Source organism: Vitis riparia, chromosome 2 (assembly GCF_004353265.1).
Source record: "Vitis riparia cultivar Riparia Gloire de Montpellier isolate 1030 chromosome 2, EGFV_Vit.rip_1.0, whole genome shotgun sequence".
Taxonomy (NCBI): Eukaryota; Viridiplantae; Streptophyta; class Magnoliopsida; order Vitales; family Vitaceae; genus Vitis; species Vitis riparia.
This window is the reverse complement of record NC_048432.1, coordinates 14,833,098-14,844,174: the sequence shown is the minus strand read 5'-3', so window position 1 is coordinate 14,844,174 and position 11,077 is coordinate 14,833,098. Positions and strand designations below refer to the sequence as shown.

Genomic DNA, 11,077 nt, shown 5'->3' with positions numbered 1-11,077 from the left:
CCTGGAATTGAGGCAGAATTTACTTAAGATATCATTCAGTCTAAACAAATGCAACCTAATTCAGTTGTAGTAACTCATAGGCCACCTACTTCCGAGTTCTGTAAAGGTGAACATAGAAGACAATTTAGCTGTAATAACATTTACAGTGGGAAAGTCACATGAATCTCATTAATCCTACAGTCTCTTAAGAGGCATGTTTCAATACCTGTATTCCACAATATGCAGTACAGTTACTGGAATTTGGCCTAAGCCATGACTCTTTAATTCCGAAAATTCTATAGCACCAATCCAGTAACATATTGAAATTTGAATCCAAGCGCTTAACATGTATGGCAATCTAGAGAGATAAGATTTAACTAGGAAGAAATGAAACCATAGGATAAAGAAATATGATCTAGGTACAAAGAAATAAGACCTAGATATAACGAAATGCGACCATTGCATAGTACAAAGAAATGAAACTTATTTTAACCACAAGAACATTTTTGATTGAGTGCCACTCTTCTCCATGGTACCATAGAGAAATCCGTTTAATTCCAATCTTGAAACATCAATGGAAAAGCCTTAGCCATATATTTAAAGCCAGAAAAGTTCCTCAGCCAAAATAAATCCTTTCACTCTATAAGATGAAAAACTGTAAACAAACATCAGTCTATGCCAATTACTGAAAAGCAAATGACCAGACAATCTAGGTACACATGTTATCATGAGAGCTATACCAAGTACATAAGATAGCCAATCATGTAAAGCATGATAAACTGAACAATGTGAACTCCCTCAAATGTGATGGGGATGTTAAAACTGTCTACTTTGGCCCAGCAAATTTTGCCATCATCTTTGCAATTACTGGAGCCACCTTGGGGTTTCCTTGATGCTTTGCAAGATTGGCAGGATTCTTCATCACTGCAAAATCAGCAGCCAAGAAAAGTAAGCCTGTGTTCAATTCCCGGAAAATTTGAAGGAACATGCAAGGGAAAGAAAATAGAGAGGAAAAGTATGAAGGAATGAAAAAGTGAAGGAAAATAAAAAATAGATTTAAACTCAATAAATTATTTTTATGTGTTACTTCAAAATCATTTCATTTATGTTAACTCATCAGTATAAAGATTAAATTATTTGAAAATGCATAAGTTTCTAACTAATTTTAATTATATTTAATTTTTTTTGGTATTTTCCATGGTACAACCAAACATGAGAAAATCATTTTCCGTAACATTTTTTTTAATTTCCTTTGTACTTTCTAGGAACTAAACATAACTTAAGAGATTGTCAGAAGCCTGATAACTTATCAAAGAAAAGGTTAAAAGGAGTATAAAAAATTCAACCATCACATGTCCAATAAAGAGCACAATCAAACCCATTCATTTCTCTATCCTTGAACCCCTATCGCAATGAGCATGCTTGAACACAAGGATTGGTATGCTTCACAAATCCTCAAACCAGGACTAATGATTCAACGAGTCATATGGAAAAGCCAGTTTGCAATTCTTTACTTGTTCACTGCACCATTCTAACTTCCAAATCAAGCTACCATGATGCAAGATTTGGGGAATTCAGAACACCTATAATCACTCAAATGTCATTTTCCACATGTAAATGTGGCAATGTCCAACCTCTAGCTCAGATCACTCTTTAGATTATACAACTATGATACAATGTCCATGTAAGTATACTCATCAATAAGGAAGCAACAAAAGTAACTTATCAAAAGCTATTGTAATTTCCACATATGATCATGTTGCACAGAAAGAATAAAGTTGGAGAATAAAATAGGGGTACACTAATTATATGTTCCGGAAAACATCTCTTTCAAGTTCCTAGATATGTCATTTGATGGATGGCTTGGTTTCTACCTCTATGATACAGGAATGAGCATGTAAGGATGCAATGAACATGCAAGTAACATAAACTACCATAAGATAAAGGTGTAGCTAGTTAGGACAACCTAGAACAGACATTCTAACTTTCAACTCCAAAAGACAACTATGCCTATGATGAGGAAACTTCAATGAAGGTTGTAATTTATGTGAGAATTTCCCCAAAAATGAAAAAGATTAACCTACATAAGACAAAAGTTCTCATTATGTAAGATGATCATAAACTCAAAATAAAAACATTACAGAAAGAGATAATTTAAAGTAAGCCAAGATTATGAGGATGATAACAAGCAACCAAAGTCTATGACAAGCATAAAACAGAAATAACAAAGATTATTATTTTTTAAGGTTGAAAAGCAACAGAATAATTAAACACAACATAATATATTAAGGGTGCAAGTAGATATATAAACAATTCAGCAAAAGCCAATAAAAAATTAAAAAAATTAAATCAGGTGGGCCACTCAATCACATGCCACTTCTGGGACCTTTTGGTTTAAATGGTATACTGGCCATGGAGAAACAAAATGCTTCTTACTTTCACCCAGAACAGTGATTATCCTAAATGTTGGTGCTCACTTTTAATGAAGCTCAATTTTCAGCCCTAATAATAAAAATTAGTCACCAAAAACCTTATGGGAGTTTAAGATTGCCTAAAAATCATGGTAGAGATTTTATAAAACCGTTAAAAAAGGAAAGGGGAACTTTAAAATCAACGTGTCGGTTTCAGATAATAGTCCTTGAAAAGATTTTAGAGAGGAACCATGAACTTCATGGAAGAAGGTGTTGGCATATAAACTACATCTAGCAATGCTTCATTATCTTACTAGGGGAAAGAAAGAGAAAAATAACAAAATCCAATAGGTATGTGTGCACACACTCAAAATGTGTCATACAAAAAGTAGATTGTCTATAGAACTCTTACCACAACATGCCCGGCATCATTTGAAAGAGAATGGAAAACACTAACATTCAATGTTTGCCTATAAAGATAGTCTAGATTTCATCTTCTTTAAATGTAATTTAGGAATTAAAGATGGTCTAGATTTCATCTTCTTTAAATATTATTTGGGAATCTCAGTCACCCCACCAACACCCCAATACTTTAAGGGAGCAGGCAGAAGAACAAGAACAAGATTTAACATAAGTATAGTCCCTCAATTCTATGTGGGTGATCTATAAAACTACACTTTTAAAAGCTAAAAATGTGTCTGATAAAAGGGCTAATTACTAAAAAGTGAATTTTTGTGGGTAAGCCAATTTTGATCGCTTAACATTCAATTTTTGTTAAAAAACTTAATCTATTAAGCAAATGCATGGATTAAAGTTTTGGCCCAAAATACCTGCTTACCTGGTTTCATGGCCAGCCAAGTTGAGGGCCAGGCTCCCTTTTATCTATGAATTGTTATGCACATAAAATATTTATACTAGTATCTACCTTAAAACTTATGTAGAACACAAAATATTAAAATAAAACTTACATAAGTAAATAAATTTTCATTATCTTTATAAAAATATTTAATTGTCTTATTTTCAAATTCCATTAAGCTGCATGATAATTTTCTTAATGAGTTTTTTTAATATCTATTACATAATAATTAAATACAACAGAAGTATAAACTTTTAAATAAAATTATAAATATTTTTAAACAAAAAAAAAAACATATGCACATCATTTATTTTATATTTTTAAATACATTAAGACTAGATAAATCATCATTTTAATATTAAATGTGATATATATATATAGCTTTACTATGTGTATTATTGCTTATTTAATCATTTCTTGGAGTTTTTTCCAATATTTTTATGACTTTTGATCAATTTCCATCCCATCAATTCTTTTTTTCTAAATTTATGTCCGATATTTCCCAAATTTTCAATAAAATCCAACCACATATATTCTGAGCTTTCGATATTTTCATCCTCAAGTAAATGAACCTTAACTCCACTAAAAGTTAAACATGGCAAGAAATTTATAAGGATTTACAATTTTTAGATTATTGTTTTATCTTTCAACTTATTTCAAATGCTAAATCCTTGTAATAAGCTTAATTGATTAATTTTTTATGATTTTTTTCTTTTCTAATATAAAAAATAAAAAATTTGATGACATTAATATACTTTAAATTTTTCTAACCGGATTTAGTTTTTTAAATTTTTTTCTTTTTTAATATAAAGAATAAATGTTTTGATGACTTATCAATATATTTTCAATTTTTAAATTGGATTTATTTTTTATTTGTTGAAACAAGAATTTTTGATTAATAACTGCTCTTGTTTTTAAAGATAAATAAATACATAAGTTTTAAATAGTTAGATAGGGGATCTTGTATGAAGTGACTTAATATTGTATTAAAATAACACAATATTAAAACAGGTTATTTTAAATGGATTCTATGCAAGTTTATGATTTAATATTTTTTTTAAGTCATTCATAATTCCAAGGACAAATATGCAAAATAAAAAGTTTTCATATTTAAATTCTTTTTATTTTATCAAACATTTAAATCAAATTCAACATAGAAAATTTGAAAGATTCAATACTTAAAACTTTAAACACTTATAACTCCACACTAAAGTTTACAATACTTGACCCGAAATATGGGATGAAAAATAATAAATTCTATTTATTAGATTGATTATACACACAATTTATATAGGAGATTACAAGAGAAGAAATAGGAAACAAGAGACATAATAGGAAACTGACAAAACTATCTATTTACAGAAATAGAAAACTAACATAATAGGAAAATAATTCTCCTATTTTATTTACAGCTCAACACTCCCCCTCAAGCTGAGGAATAGATGTCTTCCATTCCTAGCTTGAATACAAGATCGTGAAACATTGAACTGTTCAACCCTTTTGTTAGGATATCAGTTAATTAATGTTATGATGGAACATAGGACATACACACTACTCCTTCTTCCAATTTTTCTTTGATGAAATGCCTATCAATCTCAATATGTTTTGTTCTATCGTGTTGTATAGTGTTATGAGCAATATTGATAGCTGACTTGTTGTCACAATAGAGCTTCATAGGACCATCCCACTTGATTCTCAAATCATCTAGGATAATCTTCAACCAAAGTAGTTCACACAACCCTTGAGCAATGGCCCTAAACTCTGATTCTGCAGACAACCTTGCTACCACATTCTGCTTTTTACTTCTCCATGTTACCAGATTACCTCCAAGAAAAGTACAATACCCTGTAGTTGATCTTTGATCCACTATGGAACCTGCATACTCAGCATCAGTGTATGCTTCTAGAGCAAGAGTATTGTTCTTCTTAAACAAAATTCCTTTCCCGGGGTTGCCTTTCAAGTAATGCAGCACCCTGTAAGCAGCTTGAAGATGAGGTTCTCTTGGATCATGCATGAATTGACTAATCACGCTCACCAAGTAGGCGATGCCTGGTCGAGCATGAGCAAAGTATATGAGCTTACCAACCAGCCTCTGGTACATTCTTTTATCCACCATTGGTTCTTCTTTAGCTTCTCCCAACTTGTGGTTTGGATCCATTGGGGTAGAGACTGGTTTACACCCAATCTTCCCTGTTTCTGCCAATAAATCAGTCACATACTTTTGTTGAGAGATGAAAATCCCTTGTGTGGAATATGTCACCTCAATACCGAGAAAGTACTTCAGTTTCCTTAGTTCCTTTATCTCAAACTTTGTTGCTAATCTCTGCTTCAATTCATGCTTTTCTCTCTCATCATTTCCAATCACTATGATGTCGTCAACATAGATTAGAAGAGCAGTTACTCCCCCTGAAGCCGAGTGCTTAATGAAGAGAGTGTGATCACCTTGGCTTTGTTTGTACCCAAATTCTTTCATGACTTTTGCAAATCTCCCAAACCAAGCCCTAGGAGATTGTTTTAGCCCATAAAGGGCCTTTTTCATCTTACACACCTTGTTACCTGTGTTTCCCTCAAATCCCAGTGGGATGTTCATATAAATCTCTTCATCTAAATCACCATGAAGAAATGCATTTTTAACATCATACTATAGTAGTTGCCAATTGTAGTGGGCAGCCAGTGACAGCAGGATTTTTACAGTATTCATTTTTGCAATTGGAGCAAAAGTCTCCTAATAATCAACTCCATAAGTTTGAGTGTACCCTTTGACTATCAATCTTGCTTTATGTCTCTCAAGAGATCCATCAGCCTTATATTTCAGAGTGAAAATCCACTTGCAATCATCAATGTTTTTCCCTTTTGGTCTTTCAACAATCTCCCATGTTTTATTTTTTTCTAATGCACTCATCTCCTCTCTCATAGCATCCTTCCATTCCCTTTTTTTCAATGCCTCAGAAATAGTGTTAGGGATGATAGTAGTGTTTAGACTCACAATAAAATTTTTGTAGGCTAGTGATAGGTGCTTAAGAGACACATAGTGTGATAGTGGATAGAGTGGTCGGTTAGTGCATTCTCTGGTGCCTTTTCTAACAGCAATAGGAAGGTCTAAGTCAAGGTTGTCTGTTGAATCAGTGGAAGTTTCACCAAGTTGTGTATGTAAAGGTGGGTTTGATCTTACCGTGATTTCATTCTTAGGGTCTGAGTTGGATTCTTGGACCTGCTTTTGTTCTGGAATGGCCTTTTCCCTTGAACACACCTTAGGAACCTATGGAAAATTGCGAATGACACTGGCTGGAACAAGGGATGACATGGGTTCAGTGGTAAAATTGGGTGGCTCAGGTTCTTCATCACCATGGGTTGAGACATGAGGAAGGTCAAATGGTTCAAAGGACTCATAAGGACTATCTTCCATCATTGAAATATCCCCCTGAAGAGAGGACTTGGGAAAAAAAAAGGTTTATTTTCTGTGAATGTGACATCTGCAGAGATGTAAAATTTTCTGGCTGAGGGATTGTAACACTTGTATTCTTTTTGAGTGGATGAGTAACCAAATAAGACACATTTTATAGCTCGAGGGTCTCTAGCTTATCTCTATGTTGGTTGTGGACATGAACAAATGCAATGCACCCAAATACCCTAGGAGTGAGCCCATTTGAGGTTCTGAATTGTGGATAGAAACTCTTAAGTATCTCTACGGGGCTTTTGTTGTCTAACACTCGTGAGGGAATTCTATTTATCATGTATGTGGCAATAAGAACAGCTTCCCCCAATAAGACTTTTTTTTTTTGATAAGTAAGCACAGAATATATTGATAAGAGACCAAAAAGCCACACGTATACAGGGGGTATACAAATTAGCTAAGCCTCTCCACCAAAAAACAACAGAAAACCCACCATCCCTTAATTGGAGGCTATCCACTCCAACGAGCCTATAAGAGACATCGACCTCTCTCCACTATACATTCTCGCCCAACACCATAAATTACAGACAAAAGAATTTTTAAGTTTCTGAATATCTATCATCCCTCCCCTAAAAGCAAGCCTATTTCTTTCCTTCCAAAGGGTCCAAAAAATGTACAACGGTATAGACTTCCATATCTTTTTCCTTTTTTTCCCTACAAAAGGGCCCCTCCAGCTTAACAAGACCTCCTTTACAGTTTCTGGAAAGACCCACTGAACACCAACCAAAGCACATATCATATCCCATAGGACTTTTGCCACTATACAATGTATGAGGATGTGATTTACAGTCTCCTCTTCGCAACCACACAAGAAGCACCGATTAGGGAGGTGCCACCCTCTTTTCTGAAGCCTATCAAGCGTAAGCACCTTACCCCAAGTAGCTTCCCAAGCAAAAAACAGAATTTTTGTTGGGACTTTATCCACCCAAATGTTGTTCTTCGGGAAATTATTAGCCACGGTATTTACCACCAAGTTGTATGCTTCTTTTACTTTAAACTGTCCGTTTCTCCCCCTTTCCAAAAAACAGCATCCTCTTCTAAAGTAGGCTTGAACCCCCTCAAAAAATGGAGCATATTACCTACCATTTCCAGCTCCCAATCATTGAAACCCCTCACAAATCTTAAATCCCAATCACCATGGCCCACATTCTGGTCCACAAATCTGCTACTGTGCATTCCTATTAGCAGCCATCTCATAAAGGTGAGGAAACCTTTGGGACAGCACTGTACAACCGCACCAAGAGTCATTCCAAAAGCTGATTTTGGAACCATTCCCCATATTAAACGCCATGTTTTCCCAACACCAATCTTTTTCCTTCATAATTTCCTTCCAAACCCCTACTCCAAACGCCCCATTAGCCTTTTTGGTCACCCACCAAGACCCTCTTGCCCGTATTTCGCCAAAAGCACTTGCTTCCACAGATTTTCCTTTTCACAAGCAAACCTCCAAATCCATTTTCCCAACAAAGCCTTGTTTAGCGGGGTTAGCTTCCTTAAACCAAGCCCCCCTTTTCCTTCTCCGTACACACAACCTCCCACTTAACAAGGTGCACTTTCCTTTCCAAGTTTCCTCCTCCCCAAAGAAAATCCCTTTGCACTTTTTCAAGCCTTCTCGCAACCGACTTTGGCATACGGAAAAGAGACATTTGATACAATGGTATACTAGCCATTGTGCTCTTAATAAGAATAAGTCTCCCGCCTTTGGAGATATATTGACGCTTCCAATGCGCAAGTCTTCTTCTCATCTTCTCTTCCACCCCATCCCACACGGCAACGCTCTTGTTAGGAGCCCCAAAGGCAACCCTAGATACACCGAAGGCAAAGAGCCCACCTTGCAGCCCAATTCCGCAGCCATCTCCTCCATCTCTTCCACCTCTCCAACCGGGAATATTTCACTTTTATCCAGATTTATCCTTAATCCTGAGGCGGCTTCAAACCAAAATAGAATCCAACCCAAATAAGTTAGGCACTCCTTCTTGGCTTCACAAAAAACTATAGTATCATCCGCAAAAAGTAGATGGGAAACATGCACAGGCTGCCCTCCTCCTTGGATCCTACATCCCGACAAAAACCCCCCTTCAACAGCCCTCCTAATCAGATTGCTCAACACCTCCATCCCCATCACAAAAGGTAAGGGGAAAGGGATCTCCTTGCCTCAACCCCTTAGAACTAGGAAAGAACCCAGCCGACACACCATTCACCAACACCGAAACTTGGCTGTGGATATGCAACTCCACATCCAACCATCCACTTTGGACCGAACCCCATCTTTCTCATGACTTTCATCAAAAATTGCCAATTTAAACTGTCGTAGGCTTTCTCTATGTCCAGCTTACAGATAAGACCTCTCTCTCCCCTTTTTTGCCATGCATCAATTACTTCATTTGCAATTAAGGAGGCATCAAGGATCTGCCTCCCCATTACAAAAGCATTCTGATCAGTTGATACCACTCTCCCTATCACTTTTTTGAGTCTATTGGCTAACACCTTGGCCAAGAGTTTGTACAGCCCCCCCAAGAGACTGATTGGCCTAAAATCCGCAAGATCCTCTGCCCCCCCTTCTTGGGAATCAAAACCAGAAACGAATGTTGATGCTCTTGATGAAGGCCCCTTGCTCATAGAACTCTTTGAAAAATTCCAGCACCTCCTCTTTAACCAGGCCCCAGCATCTTTGCCAAAAAGCCATAGTAAAGCCGTCCGGTCCCGGGGCTTTGTCCCCATTCATCTCCAACAGGGCACTATGGATTTCCACCTCTGAGAAGGGGTACTCCAAGTTCTCTGCCTCTTGCTGATTTAGATGCTCTAACTGAAGCATTCAATATCCGCCTTCCAATCTGAGTTTTCCATAAGTAAATGTTGGAAAGCATTCACAACCCCTTCTCTCACATCCTTCTCCTCAGTCATCCATACCCCATTTATCTTAATTCTGTCCATATGATTGAATCTACGATGGGCAGCCACCATACGATGGAAGTAGCCTGTATTTTTGTCCCCTTCCCTTAGCCATAATTCTCTGGAATGCTGCCTCCAGTGAGTTTCCTCCAATGAGACCCACTTAGCAAAACTGTCCTTTGCTTCCTTTTTTGATATTGTTTCCTCCTCTGATAGTCTTCTCTCACATTCCACCTTGTCCCAATGATCCACTAATTGAAGGGCAGCAGCTTTATTATCTTCCAATCTCCCAAACACTTCCCTATTCCACACTTTAAGCTTTTGCTTCACTGCCTTCATTTTTGTAGCCAGCCTATAACTGGCACTGCCTCTCACTCCACTCCCTGCCACCAGCTATGGATTAACTCTTGAAACCCTTCAACATTAAGCCACATGTTCTCGAATCTGAACGGAGAAGGCCCTCTTCTCACAGTTCCACCCTCCAGCACCACCGGAAAATGGTCCGACACAGGCCTAGACAACCTTTTTTGAGTCACGCTACTGAATTGATCTAGCCAACTAGAAGAAACCAAGAATCTATCCAACCTGGCCCAATACAGATTATTAGGCCCCCACTCCACGTATAATCTCCTCCTTGCATCGGGAGATCGATCAGCCCTAGCTCATCTATAACCTGAGCAAATTTCCTCATTGCTGCAGAAATTCTCCCTTGTCTATTCCTCTCATTTTGAGAAAGAATAACGTTAAAGTCCCCCCTACACACCAGGGTTCTTCCCATAATCCTCTAATAGCCCTAACTCATCCCACATACAGTCCCTTTCATTTTGGTAAAGGGACCATACACCCCCGTGAACACCCAGACAACTCCATCATCCACCTTCCTAAAACGACAAGAGATAGAGAATTGTCCCTCCTCCACTCCAACAGCTCCAGCAGCCTTTTATCCCACAGACCAGAATGCCTCCTGCCGAACCACACGCATCCAAAGCCCTCCAATCCAAGAATCTCCCCACTCCTATACTTCTAACCACCCACTCAGTCATCAATTGAATTTTCGTTTCCTGTAAACAGAATAAATCTACTTTCTGACTTTTCACAACGGCTTTAATTAATTTCCTTTTAGAGCTATCATTAGCTCCCCTCACATTCCAACACATAATTTTAAGCTTCATTTACTTCTACAATTTGACACCCTCTGTCCTGTGAAGGACTACTCTGCTTGCTCCCTCCCTCATAATTTATTGAGCATTCCAGCCTTTTCAACTCCCTTTCAAATTTTGTCTTCTCTAAAACACCTCTACTGTATATCTTTCTCTTCTTTTTCTAATTTTTGCCAGGAAATTCAAGATCTCCTTCTCCAACCCTTCTGTCGAGAAGCCCAAAAACTGGCTAAATTTGGCCAGATTGCAATCCTCCCATCCATTCTCCCTTTCCTCTCTAGCTTCTTGAGTCACAGCCAACTGTGATCCTCTCTCCCACTCCTTG

General features: G+C 37.2%; 1 protein-coding gene across 2 annotated transcripts in view; it reads right to left on the bottom strand.

Annotated features, from left to right (window-relative positions):
* Positions 1–422: 422 nt before the first annotated feature.
* Positions 423–11,077, bottom strand: part of LOC117929727 (FAM10 family protein At4g22670) — a 17,644-nt gene continuing 6,989 nt past the window's right edge. Inside the window, exons 11-12 of one of the 2 annotated variants that reach the window (XR_004653805.1) lie at positions 720–903; positions 423–634 (exon numbers count right to left, since the gene is read on the bottom strand). Coding sequence is in view for 1 of the 2 variants with exons in the window: in XM_034850117.1 (XP_034706008.1) it covers positions 806–903 (98 nt within the window). In the remaining variant the exon portion in view is untranslated. Of the gene's footprint in view, positions 904–11,077 lie in introns of both variants that reach the window. The other variant, XM_034850117.1, reaches the window with a different exon arrangement.